Source organism: Salvelinus sp. IW2-2015, linkage group LG27 (assembly GCF_002910315.2).
Source record: "Salvelinus sp. IW2-2015 linkage group LG27, ASM291031v2, whole genome shotgun sequence".
Taxonomy (NCBI): Eukaryota; Metazoa; Chordata; class Actinopteri; order Salmoniformes; family Salmonidae; genus Salvelinus; species Salvelinus sp. IW2-2015.
This window is the reverse complement of record NC_036867.1, coordinates 7,780,387-7,801,888: the sequence shown is the minus strand read 5'-3', so window position 1 is coordinate 7,801,888 and position 21,502 is coordinate 7,780,387. Positions and strand designations below refer to the sequence as shown.

At 44.3% G+C, this 21,502-nt stretch overlaps 1 protein-coding gene across 1 annotated transcript; it reads right to left on the bottom strand.

Moving 5' to 3' along the window:
• Positions 1–13,019: 13,019 nt before the first annotated feature.
• On the bottom strand, positions 13,020–21,261 carry eef1e1 (eukaryotic translation elongation factor 1 epsilon 1). Its single transcript, XM_023972906.2, has 4 exons — positions 21,129–21,261; positions 20,241–20,438; positions 15,512–15,607; positions 13,020–14,754 (listed from the first exon to the last, which is right to left on the bottom strand). The coding sequence occupies exons 1-4, from the start codon at positions 21,210–21,212 to the stop codon at positions 14,611–14,613; spliced, it is 522 nt and encodes a 173-aa protein (XP_023828674.1). The 5' UTR covers positions 21,213–21,261; the 3' UTR covers positions 13,020–14,610.
• Positions 21,262–21,502: the final 241 nt, after the last annotated feature.

The window sequence follows — 21,502 nt, the reverse complement described above, 5'->3', positions numbered from 1 at the left end:
TTGTCAGCTGATTTAAAGTCAGCTGATACAAATTCTCGAACTACTTCCGGGTACGAGGTCTTGGCTCAAACCAAACCTCCCAAAACAGGGGCCACACTTACATGAGGTAAATTCTGAGGTACCTGTACAGCAGGTACAGTACAAACTCATCATCAGTCGTCACTATACTATACTATCACTATACATGTATAAACTGTAGGTGTAGCCTACATATTTAGCAGCAAATTTCCATCACCAATGGTTTATGATCTCTTATACACATCTAGATGTGTATAAGAGACAGTGTATAAACTGTAGGTGTAGCCTACATATTTAGCAGCAAATTTCCATCACCAATGGTTTATGATCGTTCTCTCTCCTCCCTCTGTGTGTGTGCGTGCGTGTGTGTGTGTGAGATGAGGCGTTTAAATTGCTTTATTGTCATTGATGAATTGTAATTTATTCCAGGGCAATACAATGATAATGATGGAGGATAGAGGTCTTGCATATGAGTCAGGACTGCAGATGTCAGTCTTGCGCTATGGTGTGGCTTTATAAGGGAATTCTCTGCATACAGTTCAATGAATTGAAGCGTATGTTAGCAAAGAGAGATGATCCATTTAAATCTGTAAAATACACACATAACGCCGCCCCATTCTAGCTGATGACAGTAGTAATTATAGGGATTGGCCATCATTTTGAGGGATTTCATCAAGTAATACCTTATTGTGTGTGGCTGTCACATGGATTTAGAATTTAAACATTATGCTGTGTGTGCAGTGTCGGTCATAGCAGGAAATAGTAGATATGTGAATATAAATTGTGGACTTTAAAAGACAGATTATCCACTACACCTCCCAACCCCTTGGTTTTGTGCATCGTCCATTCAACCAGTAAACTAAGTGCTATAATATTATGGGCCACTGTATCCTCCCAAGACTGACCAAAGATTATGAATATGTACACATGTACAATTAGCCAAGATTATTTAGTGGGCTTGTTCTTCAAAAGTCATGCAGATATAATATAAAGAGAAGTTTGAGATCACTTAGTAGGCTATTTCTTCTGGGTAATAGAATAATACTTCAGTTTTTTACAAAAAGTGTGCTGCCTTAATTTGCCACTAGGTGGAAACAATGTCCACTCTTATAATTACCAGTCTGGTTAATGAGACCCTGTTTAGTAAATTATTTTCGGATAGAAAGTTCATGACGTTTAACAATTGAAATGCAAATATATTACCTCCTCTCAGTGTAGGCCTGTTTAGAGACAATTACTCCTGGCAAGAGCACATTAAGAACATAAACATATTAGAATGCGTTAATAAAGGGGGTTGTTTGGGGCTAGTTTTGCATGTTCAGACGTCAAACATTCGTTTTAAAATAAGTGCCTGCTATTACTCAGAAATGTCACTTCCACTTAAAAGAAAGTCTTCAGACATGAGCTAATTCTCGTCCTGACCACATGATTTAGATAAATAGTTGTTATCTGCATCATTGATTTTGATCATCGCCGTCTATTAAAGAGATTGCAGTCATGAGCTGTTCTTGTGCCAACTGATCAACTTCCATCGCAGTGCTCCAGGGTCCATCGACAAAGAGTGCATTAGAAATCTTTGACGTTTGTGAAAATAAGTAGGGGTGCTTTTAAATCGATTGCATACAAACAAGGTCAGATACAACATGAAAGTTGGACAAAACAGCACTTACACAGTATGACAATGACATAAACTATTCCCTTGTTGTGTTTATAATGTACATGTGCAGCTGTGCAGCCAAATCATATTTTGATTAACTGCACAGCATTTCACAAATGACGAATCAAATATTTTGTTATACTCTAAAAATACTTATTCCTCTATTTAATTATCTTGTTTCATTTGAAGTATGCATAATATGCTGAATGTATTGTAATGTAGATACAATGTAGTACAGTAACAGAATTTAAGAGTATAACATAATTATAGTTATGATGAAAATGTAATTACATGTTAAGAGCCATGATATTCAATCAAAAATGAATAGTCACTGCCAATTTGCTCATTAGAGAAGAAATAAAGCAAACATAATTTACAGTTGTTGAATTATACATMTTTTTTTATTTCAAAAGTACTTCCACCAATAACTGTACATTCTGTTTTGATTGACTTTATGTAAAAGGATGAAAATGTTTTATGTTCTGTAGTTGACAGTGAATTAACACACTTGAATCACAACTAAAGAAATTAGTGAACTGAACTAAAGCCACAAAAAAGTGCACGATTGTGAAACTGAATGCACCTCATTACGTGATTTTACTGTATCTCCACTGAGTGGTGTAAAAAGTACTAAATTGTCATACTTGAGTAGAAGTAGAAAGTAAAAGKAAATGCTATACATCAAATTCAAGAAATGGCACTGTCTTTGTCCACTATTATCTGCCAGGATTGTGTTCCAGTAAGGTTTGCAAGTGATTGGCCCTTGTATGAGCCATATCATGCGTATACATACATCTCTCTCACAGGTCTATTAAGTGAATTCAGTGACAGTGGTGGTCTCTTCGCTGCACACTTCTGTTCTGAAATAGCAAGGCTTTTCAAGGGTAAATAACACAAAGTGGGGTGCATTCAAATAGTTGTTAGAGACAGTAAAATAATAAAGATAGTAAAATAAAAATGTTGTAACACAATGTTTCCTGCAATATTTCTAAAATAAATAAAATGTTAAATCTTCATTAATAAGTTGTGAAAAATGCTAAATATTTTCACAATGTGAAACAGGTTTAATGAGACAATCCTACCATTTTAAATGTGGATAAATATTTAGCAATACATTTTGTAATGTGCAATTTATTCAATTAGCTACAGCTTGTAATTTCCCTCCATAGAATGTTGATTTGTYGCCCATAATTTTGTTCTCATAAACCACAGCCGTGCTCTTCCCTTGCTCAGACTGCAGTAACGTGGCTGAGGTCCTGGAGCATTGAGTCCTTAGACAAACGGTGAGTGTTCTGTGGGAGGTCTGGATGAGTGGTTTACAAAACATACCCATCAGGCCTGTTAGCGTGGTGACGGCTTAGAAAACACGGCCCATTTTTTTCTTCTTCTCCACACAGCCCCTAACGACGGTGCTGCTCACATTACCCAATGGGTATAATTATTTTGCATTACATTGCTCTCTGTCCCTCACTCTCTCTCTCCTCCTCCTCTCTCTGGCTCTGGTCATGATCTCTGGGCCCTTGGAGAAGGCCAGAGGGACCATGGTGCTTGKCGTTCACAGCACGCTGAGTGCCAGTGACTGTGGCTCTGAACAGGTGCCGGTGGAGGGGGTCGGATGGGTGGGATTACTCACTGCCTGGGCCCCTGGGCGGGGGCCCCTCCTGCCACACACCCACCTGCCCCCCTCTTCCCCTCTCTCTCTCAGCCAGTCAGCCAGCTCACACTGCTCAGGTCAGTGGTCCTGGTGCCACTCGCTGCATCCTGGAGGCTACTCCTGAGCTGCCCACCTCCACCATGTCAGAGAACGAGAGAGGCCCCGGGAAATAACTGGAGCCCCGGTAATAGTGGCACCTCAGGAGGCATGGCGGAGCGTGACGCTGCCCTGCTGTCATGTTCTCCGGGGCCAAGAAAGCAAGGGGCCGAGCGGAGGAAGGCAGCAACAAGCAACATGAAGCAGCGGCAGCCACGTAGCTCACAGCCTGAAAATCAACATATGTAGTCATCATGTGCTTTTTGKGAAATTCTTATTTTTCCGCCAAACAACCTTGTCAGCCGCGTCTTGCGATTTGTAAACTGCCCCTCCTTGGAGTGGAACGATTGTGTCGTTTACGATTAGTGTTCTCAGCGGGCCCCGGTTTGGGGTTGTCCCCAGGATTAGCGGGCCGCTGCGCTGTCACTTCTCCCACGGGGCCGCCCACCGCAACTATAATCCAACCAAAGGATTGCCTCATCCGAGTGCCGCGGTGTCCAAGTCAACTGCCGGCAACAGGCAGGGAGAGGCCTAAACCTGTTGAGGCAGACCCTCCCACACCACGACGGCAATCAAAGTGACAGCCACAGGAGAGAAAGTAGGGACATTTTCTTTGCGTGAGCGAAATAAGTCCCCTGGCGGAATACCCCACCCCCCCCCAAACACTTCTCCTTCTATCCCTTTACCATGTTGGCGGAGGAGCGGGGGCCGGTCTTGACGGTTGAGAAGTTTTTTGTGGGGCCGTGATTTTCGACGTGGGACAGAGGGGGCGCTCGGGGGCGGCTGTGTTTGGAGTGGTGCCTCGTCAGATTAGATGCATGCTGGCTGGGTTTGATGGCCAACCTGGAAAGACAAGCCCTGCCAGGCACARACTGCTCAGGCACATGATGTCAGGAGGACAAAAAATTATCCACCGCGAGACCAAGGAGACAGATGACACCCAGCAGGAAGCGAGAGCCAAATCTGTAAGCATCCACAATCCAGCTGGCTAGCCCTAGGGTACCTGTCTCTCTGAAGTGGAATCTGCATCACCCCATGAGCTGTCAAATTAGCTCACAGGACTGGAAATGCTGAAAAGATTTGGCCCCTATAAAATGTTATTAATTCATTTTTGCTTCCTGTCCTGAGAAGACAGAAAAAAACAACAAAAAAACAGAAGTGTGTAGGGAAAAACAGAAGTCAGGCCTCCTTCTGTGTGGACCTGTGGAGGAACATACCGTAATCGCAATGCATGCATAGACACATAACACACACACACACATATACACACACACAAAAACACAAGCAGACGTACATGCCAAAACACACGCACATACAGTACATATGCATGCAACTGTGCGCGCGCACACACCCTCACGCGCAGGGCGATCATTCACACGCACATACACACACAGACTCACATATACAGTGCCAGGGGCAAGTTTACGATTACTGCCAGTGTTAAGCAGTCTCTTAGGAGAGACGCACTGTGTTGGTGGAAAAATACATTTCCAACAAGCTTTTCCCCCATGTCCTCGTTCTAAAAGAGTGGCAGAAAAACAGACATTTAAAAAGATCTCATCAAAATGTTTATTTTTTTTATTATTTTTTACATCTAAAAATATTTTTTGTTTTGACAAAGGATTGATCATTTGATATTTTATTTGAATCAAATGTACATCTTGAAATGAGTTACATTCGATTAACAATAGAAGTGAGATGATAGTTTTACARAAGCAAACAAATTACAAGTTAAAGTACAGAATATTTCGTGAAACATTTCAGATTTCAACTGTATGAGAAAAAATATTACAATAATGGTAATGTTAAATTACAGTACTCTCATGTACTTTACATTAAATAAAGAAGACCATAAATAATGTGTGGTACACATTACCCAAAATTTAAATAGATGGAGGCACAAGACAAAACCTGGCAGCAAAATGTCTCTACCAGCTCTAAATCTATTAATGGAAGTTTCAGCGCTTGAAAGCGAGCTCTCCACTACTGTGTCCAGATCCTAGCGGGCACATTGCCACCCTAATGGCCGCAGCGGGTCGTCTTTGGACAGGGCAGTACAGTACACCCCTGAGAGGGGGACAAGTGACTGCCGTCCCTGTGTGTGATGTGACCCCCTTCGGAGAGGCGCGTCCTGCCAGAGAGAGAGACGGGGGACAGGGGGACGTAAGATGGGACCTGACAGGAGTTTAGCGCTGGTGTCCGCCAAGGCAGATGACGGCGGCCTCCTTGAGGGAAAGGCTGTCGTCCGTGCGTCCCACATCTCCGAGAGTTGTTGCTCTCTTTCACTTTCTTGCCTGCCCTCTTCCCTCTCTCTCCCTCAGATTCGGAGGTCTGTGTGGTAGGAAGGAAGGACGGGAGCCCTCAGGTCAGGAGAAGCTCTGTGGTTGTCCAGATCTACGCTGCTACAACATGTTGTCTTGTAGCTTACATGCAGTAGCCCTTCAGCAATGACAGTGGGAGACAAAGAGCAGTGATAGCGCTCAGGCCTCCTTTGACGCGTGTGTGTTTGTGTATGTATGTGTATGTGTTTGTGTTTGTGCCCCGGTGGGAGTGTATCCTTATGCATGTGGTGCAAACAAATGTGTGTGTGGATATCAATTTGAATGCGGGTGTGTATGTGTGTGAGGATGGACGCAGGCCAGGTTTCTCCCGAGGGAGGCATGGGAGTAGCAGCTCCAGTCATTCATCCTGCTGGCTGGGGGAGAGGTGTCACTGAGCAGATCGGGGGGCTACGAGCCACGAGGCGCTTCGCTAACATCTCTCCCTCATCCCTCTCTGTGTGTCCCTGGAGGTGATCTCCAACTGTCTTTGACTAAACTTCAGCCATCCTCAGCTGACAATTTTTATTGAAGGGAGTGAAAGGGAGATATTACTAGGGTTACGGAGGGTTCGAGGGCCTATCACACTGTGTCACCAAAAAAAGTACAACAACAAACTGATGGCAAATCCACACTTTTCAACTGGGAAGAATGCATTTGGGTTCCCACATAGTCCCAGGGTGTTTTTATGAGTCACTCGGCATGAGGCTTTGGAATTATCCACATTAACTATACTGTCAAGTATAACAATACATAGTATATAGCAACAACTGTGCACCATGAAATTGATGGTGGCTTTTCTGACAACATCACGAAAATTATGCATGCGCATCGATGGGGCCGGAAGCCCCATGATTCTGAGTGGTCAGATAGCTAGCAAYAATGACAAGAAACTGCCATGTGGGGAATCCTAGGTGGCTCGTTTCAGCTAGTTTTATCTTGTTTTTGATACCATGTCTTGTTTTGAGGTGTTTTGACTGAATTCATGTCAATGCTAATACGGCAAAAAATTTGCTAGCTACAACTTAAACAATGTATTTGAGAGACAACAAGTGCTAATTGAGACAAAATAGGGTTTACATGTTGTCAACAATCTAAGCAAACCCTGTCTGTTTTGCTGCATAGTTGCGCACGTTTCTGTTTTGTTCAAAAACCAAGGGTGTTCAACTTTTTCTTGCCCAGGGCCCCCCCACCCAGGCAAACCGGTGACCCAGGGACCCCCATCATGCATTAGCAAAAAATCAGGTGAATGATAATGGCAATGAGAAGTAATCAACATTTTAAAATGAATAGATTTGGTGGATTGTTTTTTCATTATTTTGACATGCCCACATTATAATCGGAAGAGGAAGTGTAAACTCTAACATAGCCTATTAGCTAGAAAGGTAATTCCAAACACATTTTCGCTAAGTGCAGTTGTTTAACTGGTTAGCCATGTGTTGGCCAAGCCAAGAAAACTTACCATCAGCCATTAGCATTTGCCGTACTGATAGCCTATCCGCTGTTGCTTTTTCAAAGCCTATGCCAGACACTCCAGTGAGTGTAATTTGCTCAATATTAAGAGTTGTGAAATAAAGTTGACATCATTAGAAATAATATATTATTCTCTTTTCTACTGTAGGTTATGTAATCCAACATCTGTTTATTCTATCGAGGCTAGCAATATTTAAAATATATATATATATATATTTTTTTCATATATTTTTGCGGACCCCCTGCAGTATAGGGCTGCGGAGCCCTGGTTGAATACCCCTGTGCAAAACAASCAACCCGTCTATAGTCTTCTCCACATGATACCAAATCCATTCAAGACTAGGCGCCTAGTACACCTGCCTTGCTAAAGATCCATATAATTGCCTTTGCACTGCCGTAACCCCCTGTGAAATGACATTATGGCAAATAACACACCCCATTAACACGGGAGGCACAGGAATCATTCACTTGTGTGTGTATAGCCGGGCCATCACATGCTCACAGAAAAAGCACCCACCACGGATCTTAAGCTTGAATGAATGGTCGCAGAGCACAGCATGACAGCTGTGAAAGTCACAAGGGAAGTCCGCAAGKGCCGTAAGGAAGGCAAAGTCTCCGTGCCTGCAGGGACGACTGGGGAGGGTGGTGAGCGGCAGTGGATGGGGGGGCTGGAGGAGCACATTGGGCCCATTATGATACTATCATTTCCATAGCGTTGTACGCCTGTATAACCTATAACGCCATCATGCATTCAGCCCATCAACAGCATCTTTGATAGCGCACCAGTCTGCTGCTGCCCTTTGGGCYTCTGGGGCCTCTGGCGCCCAGTTCAAAGCGGGCGGTTAGTGTCGGTGTGGTGAAAAGCCAGCGTGTAACGAGCATTAACGTAAGTGTGGGGGAAACACGAGATAAGACGTGGGCTTTGTTGACGCTCGACCCCCTCCCTYCTCGGACGAGGAACAAAACTCTGGCTTTGTCCTGTCTCATGCKCGCCGTCCCCGGGTTGCAAATGTCAATTTCACGCAGGCCTCGACCATGTATGTTTTTCAAAGGAGCCAGCGATCAGCTGTGTGTCATGTGCAGTTAAATATAGCTTGACTGAGGAGCTCTCTCAGTAACCTACCCCCCAACATCCCTAGCAGTGACTCCTTCAGCAGTGTCTGAGCTGGGCAATGAGTGGTTGACTGCAGGCCATTTGAGCCAGGATGGTGGATGGCTGTAACATGTCCTGTCATTTTTCCAAGACAGACACATCTGCAGGACATCGTACCTCTTGGTGTCCCCCGGTCCTGTTCTGTATGTCCCCTGGGGTTGTTGCCGGGGGTGACAACATGAACTAATCCCTGATTGAGACTCAGGGACAGTACCCTTCCATGCTAAGAGTTCAAGACAGTCCTAAGTGAGGAATGCACCATACTGGAGGCTATTCCACAGAGGAGCATAATCAATTTCACAGCACATGCTCACTTAAATAGACTCACTCTGTGTAATTTGGCAAATTTGTCAGTTGCAACCTTTGAGCAATCATTTGTCTTTCCTTTATCCATGGCTGTTTGACACACAGAACATTTTGCATGTTGACTACACGCTAGCTAACACACTGAGGGGCGGCTGTATGGACCCAGATTATGCTTGTTTATGGTCTAAGCATGTTCAGCAGAATATATCCATGCAATGTAACGGCCCCTCACACTAACCACTAACACTAACTAGTACACCCAGGAACTACAGTATTTTACTGGACCAACAAAACATCACCGTTTTCCAATAATCCACAAAATATCACATTGACACATTTTTATAAGAGAGGATGCCCAAAATGTGGTCTAACCTTTCATATTAGTGACTTGAATCGCTGTACTTTAACTAACCCTTCATATCAGTGACTTGCATAGCTGTACTTTAACTAATACTCAGAGCAGGCTCACTGAGGAGTAAGACTGAGACCCCAGCTGCCACTCTCTCCATGACCCCCCCCATCAGCACCCCCCCCCCCCCCCCCCAGTCCTGGGCCAGTCCTGCTGTGGAAGGTCATGTGTGTTGAGAAGGGGGAGGAGAGAGAAAGAGAGAGAGAAGAAGTGAGCAGTGAGTGGAGCGGTCGGGTGAGCGAGCGGGCGTACCCTATGCCAGACTGCAGCTTCATGCCCCCAGTACAGAATCAAACCAGTGAGCGGTGAAGCCCACACACACTCTCTCATCACAACCAACAACACACACACCACACACACACACACACACACACACACAACACACACACACGGAAACAACCAGGCATGAGTAAAAGGTGCACTTCTGGTTCATAATCATGTCCTGTCAAGGTTAATCCATTAGCGCCATTACGGCTGGCTCCCTTTGTGCCCAGGCTATGCATTCACGCCATGCTCAGTGAGGTGGACACTGGGAACTGTCTATTGGTTTGGCTTAAATGATACAGTCAACCCAGAGTTAAAATATGCCAAAGTACTGTCATTGTATCATGTGTCTTTCGGGAAAAAGTGGAAATAAAAACTTTGATATAAAATGGAAGATAAACACATACTATTCCTGTAAACCCCTCCTTCRTGCATATGTATTTATACTACTGCACCAAAGGTAAGCAGGTCAGTTAGGTAACACATAATTACAGTTAATCATATCAAACCTTGCTTGAGTTGTTCTTCTAAATATGAATCAGGAGTGTTTTTTTGCATTAGGGAAATGTGACAAGATAAGGAGGGAAACAGTGCTGGAAGAGGGGGATAATTTCACTCCAGGTTTAAATAAATTAGTCACCCCGAATTAAAACCTGCATTGTAATAAGGCGGAAATTATAAATGCACAGCCAGTTGATGCATATGCAGATGAGCCGAGGAGAAATGGTAATGAAGGTGTTGTTTTTGTTCCAAGGGTGGTCATTATAGGGTATTGCTGATGGCATTGACCCCCTCATGCCCTCTCTCCACCCAGGAATGCATCTGAGGCTCACTACCATCGCCATTCTCTCCGCTTATTTCCCTCGCTTCCCTGGGCAGTGCCATTTCAAAAGTACAGCCCTTGTCAAGGGGGCTTCAGACGCAATTACTTTTGGTATCACTTCTCGCAGAGAAGTGAGCCCCCTCCCCCCCCGAAGACATCCTATCAAAAACCATTAAGGCAGGAGGGCATTCTAAAGTTAAGTGGCATAGACCTGTGGGGTAGAGAGGCAAGGGTGTATTGAGTAGGAGAGAAAATGTATACCTAATWTGCGACACATTCTTCAGAATAGAATATGAGRGCACAGAATGGCCTCTCTGTCACCAGTGACTATGCCACAAGGCCAGAGTGCAGCCGATAAAATGTCCTGGAGGAGACAATTCCCCGACAAAATGTATGGAGAACCACTTCCATATTGGTAATATATAAACAAGAAATCTCTAATAATGTGTATGTTATTGCACCTCTACCCCAGTGACTCCTTAAAGCAGGGGTCTATATAAAAAAGATCAAGACTTTCGCAGCTTTAGAACATAGCGCAGGACAAATCCACACTAGAGAACTGAGAGGCCCATTATTTGAACTTAKCCAGACAGGGAAGTTTGCTGTCTTCCTTGCTTCTTGCATGGTATGCACTCCTCCCATCCCCCTCGAACTCACCACGTCCCTCTCACCCCTTGCCCCCAAGCCAAATCCACAACCCCCTGAACGAGCGCATGAAAACACACACACACACACACCCAGGAAATCAGAATGCGGCAGCCAGGAAGTGTGTGTGCAGCTGAGGCAGGTTGGGGGAGAGAGAGGGCGAGCGAGGCAGGCTAATTCTAGAGCAGTCTGCCATCCGTGCCTGAGTTTAGGTGTGATCCCATTGCCCCGGGATGCACACATGTACTTCAGCACCTAGGCTGAATCAGCCGCCCCTCTCTGACTGATGAAGTGAGTGAGTGCGTCTCGTAAACTCCTCGCCACACACCTGGGCTCCTTCTGCGCTCCACGGCATGGCTGTACTTGCACCCCAGAGAAAAGAAAGACAAAAATATATATATAACTTGTGACAAGATTAGTGTTTGCCCCCCATTCAGTGTTTACCTCCCTGAAGCTTGCTTATAATACTGAAGCTGCATTAAGACTCCACGCTTCTAATATAGAAACTCAACAGAAACACTACAGACAAAGAGAGAAATACACCCAACCTTGGAATGTATCCCCTGCTCACCTCAGTCTCACACGATCCTCTGCACCTTTAGAGAGGAGAGGAAACTGCAGCAAAATAACTTTCCCAACTTGCCCTCAAGCCCTGAAAGTCTGAACCAATGACTGAACTTAAAAGTGTGCAAAGAAAACTACCCCCACCTGCCTGATCATTGCCACTGCACTTGTGTAATTGCAATTGACAATCAGATGCCATCTTTATGGGCACATGGTAGAACTGTCACTATCTGTAAGGGGAGGATAAGGCAATGCCTGTCACAAGCGCTTACGACACGTTAACACGCCCCCCACGCAGTGTTGATTGTTTCATTTAATCAATCAGGGGCAAACGTCCCGTCAGATGCGCCGCTCTCTCGATCTCATTAACAAGACATAACAAACTGTTTTTTGTTGCCGACATGGCAGACTCGGACTAACACCGTGGGGTGTTACGTGACGGGAATACCCCACMACATTTTCCTCTCATTATGAAGATGGTACTAAGGCACCAGTTATTGAAACTGCCTGAATCTGTGGGAACACACTTCCTTTTTTACAAGTTCAGATTGGCACCATTTACTTCATGACAGGACTTATTAACAAAACTGCTTTCATGCCACATGATCTTGCTTGTGGAACCTGTGGCTCTCCTCACTGCACTTTAAACAGTAAGACCCTGTAGAGCAGTCAATCATCAGATAGTTGTCCGTAGGGCGACTTCACCTCACCTGGCCCTGGACTCTGCCCCCATGCCCTTCCCACAGTGAAACCCCTTGTGGCCATGAAGAGGAGTGAGCAATAGGTGGCGTCTGGTCAGGTCCACACACTTAGAGATGACTCCTGGTGAGAGTTGAAGTCATCAGTGAACCCTGCTGATCCACCGAGCCAATTGACCTCTGAACTATCGCTGACCAGGGGGTGGGGGAAATAAAGGCTGCCTCGTCTGCCATGTGGGGGAAGATCTCAATGTGAGCTCATTGTGGCAGTCCACCCCTGTAGAGGAGGCAACCTCTGTCTTCAGGTGACCGGGGAGAGGTTGATACTAATTGGGCTGTCTTGAGTTACCCRCTGTGGCTTCATCTATGGGTTTGTCTTGGCTTTGGTTTGATCATCAGCTGCAAAGCGGGAAGACCTAATGACACTGCCATTTTGACATTACGGCAATAGTCACAGCAGCACACAAAACATCTGAAAAACTAGTTTCAAGTTCGTTGATACACATCCTCGAGTTCGTTGCGTCTTCAGAAAGCTTTGTATAACTTCCAAGTTTGTCTACGCAGTATAGATGCATAAAACAAAAGCTCTCTTAAGTTCAGTCTCAATCTAGCGTCGGACACCTCAAAGATAAAGCGTGACATGCTGTGTTAAGCTTCTCTTCAGCAGCAGCAGCAATGATATCTAAATGGAACTAAAATAAACAACAGGACAGTGGTTCTATTATGGTCCAGTAGTGCAATGTTCTTTCTTATCTAGTCACAAGGCCTGCTCAAATGACTGCAGGATGTTTGCTTTCAGAAGATTACACTTTCTGGAACACACAGCACTTTGTTTGCTGTTGTTTAATCGATGGACCCACCAAATTTTAAAAACAAATTCCTTGAATTCTACATAAGCGATTGATAAAAAACTAAACAAGATGAGACTCATGAGATGAAGATTATCTTTGTTTCCCTTTGATTTTTATTGGCACAGGACAACCTTCTGTAGACTTAAATAACACAAAAACATAGCATTAAAGCAGCAGCCGTCATAAGGAAGAACATCCCAAAAAACTAGGAGGGCCAAGAAGGGTTTATCTGACAAAACACAGGCTGGATGAAAGTGTAACAATGTAAACCAGTTAACAGTTTGACACACCGGATAAAGTTTTCACAATTAAGACAAAGATTACCCAACTATTTTGTTGTGCAAACACAGCGATTTCAATATATATATATTAGCTGTGATTCCTACCACTGACAGAGCTAATGGCTAAATCCAGTCTGCTGTGTGAGTGGTGCGAGTGTGTATTATCGCTCGGATGTTTTCGTAAAATGATTTCCCACCCCCTGGGCCCCTCTCCCCACGGGTAAGAGGGTGAAATGACACACAATGCGCGGCTGTCACCCAGGGCTCTRGCATTGGACAGAGGCACGCTGTGGCCTCTATGGCAGCTGGTAGTCTGCCCTCTGCCCTTCAGCATCAACACACAGATTGATTCGAGTGACTCTGATCTGAACTAGAGGCTGCTGCCCACGCTGCTGGTGGAACAGCAGATTGAGAAACTAAGACTGAAGAATAAATTMATGAGGACGGAAAGTTGATAATGGACCTGGGATCTGTGGTGGATGATGATTACATAGTTGAACACAGTTGGGCAGACTGGAACTATTTTGTTTAAGTAACATSTTGAGACATTGAAATTGCAAAAGAGGGACTTCTTTAAAGCGACATTGCAAACTATTAACTCACTTGTACTTTTTAATAAYAATTTTTCACAATCAAGGCTTAGGTTAAAGGGATAGTTCACCAAAATTACATTGGTTTCCTTAACCTGTAAGCAGACTATGGACAAGGTATTACAGCAATCCATGCTTTGTTTTAGTTTCCCTGGCACTGTTTCCACATGCTAACATTTCAGCATTTGGGCACAAATCTCAATCAAGTCAAGGGACTGATATTAGCCTATTTAGCGCATCATGTCCAAATCATCCAAAGTATCTAAAATTGTTTGTGCAGCTCAACAAAATCATAGATGATTTGAACAACAAATGCTAATATCGGTCCCATGACTTGAATGGGATTTGTGCCACAAACGCTAAAACATTAGCACGTGTTAACAGTGCATGGGAAACTAAACTATTGATTGCTGTAATACCTTGTCCATACACTGCTTACAGGGTAAGGAAACCAATGTAATTTTGTAATTTGGGTGAACTATCCCTTTAAGTGAAAAGACAAGAATTGCTGACAGGTATCAGCAAACCCTACTGCCATTCACCAGTCAGAATGCTTTCAGGGAGCCAGTTTCAGATAGCATCACTAGAATATCCCTACACCTTGACACTGACAGCATCTGCAGTCATAAAAAAAACAGACAGACTCCCAACAACAACAATAAAAAGACACCGAACGTCTCGAAGGCTAGGGAGGGGCCGTACTGTTGGGTAGGTGGGGAGGATGAGATGTCAGCACCCCCCTGTTTAGCCCTCAAGTCCGCCCTGGGCCATCCTGGCAGCCAGCAGTGCACCCTGACGGGACAGGAAACCTCAGTGGTGGCCGCTGGTGTAGACTCTGTTCCTCAGGACCACCACGGGGGGCAGGTGGTGCCGGACGCCGGGGTAGTGCTGGACGTGATCGAACCACCTCGTCATGTTCATGTACTTCTCCTTCTCCTGGACGGCCAGGTCCACCTGGGACAGAGAGGTGGGACATTCATTTTTACCACTGATGATCCATACGTTACAAATCTGACATTGTTTAAAAGTTGAGAATGACACTACCGTCACATTAGAAATGTCTAGCAATGTTATGAATCTCCATTTATATTTAGCAAATGCATCTTTCTGGCTATAATTAGCTAGTACCCAAACTAATGAAGCAACTCTGCTTGTAACTTAATTCACATTTCTTTCCCCACAAAACAAGTGTAATTGCTAGATGAAGAGAATAACACCAAAATAATGTGAACATATTAGACAATCCTGTTTTAGGTTCTTTGTGAGGCTGCCAAAGCCTGGTCTAAGATAGCTATACTGCACCTGAAACAGAGTCTAAAATCATACCAGTTGTGTTTGGTAGCTATGATAGTCCTCCCCCTGAACTGGGCTGCTGACTGACCTCAGGACAGAGGCTAACCGCTGTGATAAAAAACTAAACTGACTCCCTTGTGGCTGGTGGCAACGATCCATCTCCGCCACAACCGCTGACATTTCTCAACATATGATCCCCTGTTTCTCTCTGTCAGCCTCCAGGGGCCAACAAACTTCTTCCTTGGCCTGGGCTAAAGACATCAATTTGCGCCTCATCTTTTCTGCTTGTGACAAGTTTCCTCTCTCATGCCCTTTAACCATATGACTCTTTTAATTGTGAGCTCCGTTTGACAAACCGCCTTTTAAATTCATCTCTGATTGAAGTCGGCTCTGTTTGGTTATTGGACGCTAGACTTACGATGACGTGATGAATTCCGTAGTACATGAGTGTGTCGGCRAGGGTGAACTGATTTCCTGCCAGGTAAACCTTGTCTTCTAGATAACTGTTGAGGTCCTGCATGAGGGAAAGAATTGAAGTAAATTACTTTTGGTGGATCATTAAGTTAATTAGAATTGCATGATATTTTACAGATTTTCACAGGTCATTTGGAAAATATTTAGACCCCTTCCCTTTTTCCAATTTTTTCCCCTCATCAATCTACACACAMKGACAAAGTGAAAACAGGTTTTTAGACATTTTTGCAAATGTATAAAATATTTAAAAAACAAATACCTTATTCATAAAACTATTTGAAATTGAGCTCAGGTGCATCCTGTTTCCATTGATCATCCTTGAGATGTTTCTACAACTTGATTGGAGTCCACCTGTGGTAAATTCAATTGATTGGACATGATTTGGAAAGGCACACACCTGTCTATATAAGGTCCCACAGCTGGCAGTGCATGTCAGAGCAAAAACCAAACCATGAAGTCGAAGGAATTGTCTGTAGAGCTCCGAGACAGGATTGTGTCGAGGCACAGATCTGGGGAAGGGTACAAAAACATTTCTGCAGCATTGAAGGTCCCCAAGAACACAGTGGCCTCCATCATTCTTAATATACAAGCAGTTTTGAAACACCAAGACTCTTCTTAGAGCTGGCTGCCYGGCCAAACTGAGCGATCAGGGGAGATGGGCCTTGGTCAGGGAGGTGACCAAGAGCCTGATGGTCACTCTGACAGAGCTCCAGAGTTCCTCTGTGGAGATGGGAGAACCTTCCAGAAGGACAACCATCTCCGCAGCACTCCACTAATCAGACCTTTATGGTAGAGTGGCCTGACTGAAGCCACTCCTCAGTAAAAGGCACATGAAAGCCTGCTTGGAGTTTGCCAAAACGCACCTGAAGGACTCTCAGACCATGAGAAACAAGATTCTCTGATCTGATGAAAACAAGATTGAACTCTTTGGCCTGAATGCCAGGCGTCACATCTGGAGGAAACCTGGCAACATCCCTACAGTGAAGCATTGTGGTGGCAGCGTCATGCTGTGGGGATGTTTTTCAGCGGCAGGGACTGGGAGACTAGTCAGGATCGAGGGAAAGATGAAGAGAGCAAAGTACAGAGAGATCCTTGATGAAAACCTGCTCCAGAGAGCTCATGACCTCAGACTGGGGTGAATGTTCACCTTCCAACAGGACAATAACCCTAAGCACACAGCCAAGACAACGCAGGAGTGGCTTCGGGATAAGTCTCTGAATGTCCTTGAGTGGCCCAGCCAGAGTCCGGACTTGAACCCGATCGAACTCTCCCCATCCAACCTGGCAGAGCTTGAGAGGATCTGCAGCGAAGAATGGGTGAAACTCCCCAAATATAGGTGTGCCAAGCTTCTAGTGTCATACCCTAGAAGACTCGAGGCTGTAAGGTGCTTCAACAAAGTACTGAGTAAAGGGTCTGAATACTTATGATTTCACTTTTTATTTWATTTTTTACAAATGTACAAAAATCTCTAAAAAACAGTTGTTGCTTTGTCATCACTGTGTATGTGTGTAGATGGATGAGGGGAAAAAAACTATTTAATGTTAGAATAAGGCTGTAACGTAACAAAACGTGGAGAAAGTCAATGGGTCTGAATACTTTCCGGAGGCACTGTGGAGACATACGCCACAAACAATTGTCTTGAGGGTCACAGAATCACGCCAATRTGATTCTTGACTTTATCTAAGCATTTTTTGTTTATATCATAACCAGATTAGACATTTGAATCAGAGAAATGTCTCATAAAAGTTGACCAAGGAAGTTCATCAACTATAGAAGATTTATTATTAGAGAAAAAAKATGCGGGACATTTTCCTGAAATCCCTTTAATAACCAAACGTTCAGTGATGGGGTGATAATGACACATCCACAGTTAAAGAGACCAAATATCCAAATAAAGTCTTTAACAGTCAAAAGAGTTGAAAAACAAGATGGTGGCTGGTTGAGCCAACACAGGCCTGAAATCTATTTAACCTATTTATCTGGGAGTGCGTGATGCGCAGTATGAGTGGAGAGCACTGTATCTGTAAGTGAATAATGCACGACCTGAGGGGGAATATGTATTTACCTGTCGTGGCATGGCATCCCCACAACTCTGGCCACTCCGGCTAGTGCAGATGCCTTACAAGTGGCCCACTCCTCTCCCGACTGACTTGGGCGCCTGCAAATCTAATGAACCTTCCACAAACTGGATGGACTAAGCACACGGGGGCTGTGTGTGTGTGTGTGTGTGTGTGTGTGTGTGTGCGCGTGTGTGTGTGTGTGTGCGGGGGGGGCGCGCGTGGTTGTGCAGGTCCCAAGGGACGGAACCATCTTTAGCACTTGTACTGCACATACAGCGTCTTGAGGGCTAATGGAGTTATTGTGCAGCCGGAGTGTGCTGCCAAGCAAGGCATGAAGGCAGCAGACTCCTCCGCCACAATCAGATCCCTACCTTCCCTACAGCTATGGAAGCCCAGCCGGACAGGAGACGGCTCCCCCTCCACCCCCACATGGAGTTCAGAACCTGGGTTCTGCGCCTCCAGCCGGACAGGAGACGGCTCCCCCTCCACCCCCACATGGAGTTCAGAACCTGGGTTCTGCGCCTCTACCCCCCACAACCAGTCTGTCCAAGCCTTCTTGGACCCTGCACTCACTGGGGCTACTAGACCTCACTAGAACACCAAGGTTGTGGGTTATAGCACCATGACAATTCTACCATAGTGAAGGAAGGGCACTTTCTGGTCCAAGTGAAGAATAAGTTATTGCACAAGGTAGAACATTAGCCCCTGAGGAAAAAGTTGTTATTTTCAAGGCGTGAGGTTTTCTATATCAACGGTATGACTAAGGCCAGCCCATGAAATTGATTCCAAAGTGTAACTACTAAAATCAAATCGAACATTTTGGCTGTTTTTCTGCATAATGAACGAAAACTGTCCACATGGTAGAATTTACAAGTGCAAAAAAACAGACACTATTGTGGCCCACATTGACCCCTTTCATTTCTGGGATTATTGGTATGCTGTTAGAGTTCTGGTGAATCAGCAGGACAGCTGTAGCAGCCAGTGGGGACACAGAGCCGGGCTCAGGGCTAACTTCTGTAAGTGGCACCATTACATTTTTTAAAAGGCCTGTCCACATTCACATCCTGGATCAGTAGAACTTTTCAGTAATATCATGGYGGCATGTCACCCTGACAGTCAGTGCCGAGAGGCACCTGTCCAGCCAACCAGTGGCTTCATATCACTTTCACGCTGTCGACAGCCACAGCGGCCCCCCCATTAAAGACTTACACTGTAAAGTGTGTGCCCATCCTGGGCTCTCGTCTACTGCTTTGTCCATCTCGGCCATGTCACTGAAGGGCCATATATCAGACTAGATTCATGTCCCCGCGCCTTAATGAGTCACACACACTGTCTGGCCACGGCTGGTGGAGCATGGGTTGGCGAGTTTGGCTCAGGGGCTTCTCCCAGGCCCTGCTATTCTAGACCCTCTCCGTACACAGCTCGCCAAGCCTGTCTATCCCATATGACAGCAATGGTAGAAAAACAGTGGGTCCACATTTACATTGGACAATAAAACTGACTAAGATAAACAGTACCAGTGAAAAGTTTGGACACACCTACTCATTCAAGGGTTTTTCTTWATTTTTTACTATTTTCTACATTGTAGAATAATAGTGAAGTCATCAAAACTTTGAAATAACACATATGGAATCATGTAGTAACCCCCCAAAAATTGTTAACAAATAAAAATATATTTGAGATTATTCAAAGTAGCCACCCCTTGCTTTGATGACAGCTTTGCACACTCTTGGAATTCACTCAAACAGCTTCACCTGGAATGCTTTTCCAACAGTCTTGAAGGAGTTCCCACATATGCTGAGCACTTGTTGGCTGCTTTTCCTTAACTCTGCGGTCCAACTCATCTCAAACCATCTTAGTTGGGTTGAGGTCGGGTGATTGTGGAGGCCAGGTCATCTGATGCAGCACTCCATCTTGGTCAAATAGCCTTTGTGATTTATTTAGAATCCAAGGCACACTTTTACCAGCATGGCTTCCACAGCATTCTGCAGCGATACGCCATCCCATCTGGTTTGCGCTTAGTAGGACTATCATTTATCATTGTTGGATCATTTGGAAAATGACCCAACACACCTCCAGGCTGTGTAAGGGCTATTTGACCAAGAAGGAGAGTGATGGAGTGTTGCATCAGATTACTTGGCCTCCACAATCACCTGACCTCAACCCAATTAAGACTGTTTGGGATGAGTTAGACCGCAAAATGAAGGAAAAACAGCCAGCAAGTGCTCAGCATATGTGGGAACTCCTTCAAGACTGTTGAAAAAGCATTCCAGGTGAAGCTGATTGAGAGAATTCCAAGAGTGTGCAAAGGTGTCATCAAGGCAAAGTGTGGCTACTTTGCAGAATCTAAAATCTAAAATMTATTCTGATTTGTTTAACCCTTATTTGGTTACTACGTGATTCCATGTGTTATTTCATAGTTTTGATGTCTTCACAATTATTCTACAATGTAGAAAATTGTAAAAAACAAAACAAAAACCCTTGAATGAGTAGGTGTGTCCAAAAGTTTGACTGGTACTGAATAAAAAAATTAAAAATGATTTTCTAATTTTGGATGATTTKAAGTTCTAAAACATTGGAGAATAATCTTTACTATTGTTTCTGGGTCTCTACCTTTAGTATGGTCTTGATATCTTCTTTGTGGCATCCGTCCACTTTGGTGACTCTGTACTCCAGCCACTGCTGCACTACAGCCTTGTGTTCTGCTGACCCACCCAGCAACTCGGGCCGCTTGGCCTCCTGGACCAGGTGAGTGGCGATGGTCACCAAGCCGACCAGAGCTGGTCCATTAATACTCTGGAGGACAGGGACCTGGATGGGAGAGAATGTCAATGTGTACATTTAGTATTAGCCTGATAGGAATTATGGACACAATGCCAGTGTCTGTATTGTAGTGACTTGTCAACAAGACACAGTATTTCAGTGCTTACACATGCAGTCACGTTGAATCGACCCTGTGACTTGTATGTGTTTCTAACGTTGTAATGAAGGCAGTTGAGTCAGTATAGCACTCCACTGAAATGAGTTAGAGCCAGAAATCGTTGGCAACCTAAGATTGCTATCACATGGCATAAACAGGCAGCAGACTCATTCAATGTTAACTTATCTAGCTGGCTAATAACACAGCTTAGCTCAAACATGATTATACATTTACCCTACAATTTATATGGGGTAAAGTTATAGCTTCGTTGTTCCTAAGTGACCTGCATTCGCTAAAATAGAACTAGCTAAAGCTACTGKCATTATCTTGTTAGCTAGCTAACATGCTACTGTCATTATCTTGTTAGCTAGCTAACATGCTACTGTCATTATCTTGTTAGCTAGCTAACTAGTTACGTTAGCTTGCTTTTCTATGGAAAGTATAGTGGCATGCTAACATTAGCAACCTTCGTAGCTAGCACGTGCTCACGACTCTTTTTAACCTACTGTTCATGAGGTAAGCTCTATTTTATTTAGTACATATCGATAACTGTAACCGAAACCATTAGATGGCAAATTCACCTTCCTATCCCCCTGAGTACTGTATTTGTTAGGCTTTTTCAATCCTAAAGCCTTTTCCAGCGAGGATAGCTCTTTCAACGACATCTTTGCGAACGATGGGACAAGGGGGATGGCACAGGACTGGTCGAAATTACTCACTCCTGCCCACTAGATTTAAATCGACAACAAATTCAGCCAATGGTGACATGAAAAGTGGCTATTATTTCGTTTCATTACATTGCATCAGATCAAAGTACTTTATAGTATAGGAATACTATCTCCATGAATATTTCGTTACAGAATAATGTCTTTATTATGTAGTTAAAACGTGCTTACACATGAATGATCAAATTAAGAATGTTTATTTGTTTAATTTATATGTATAAATTAAACAA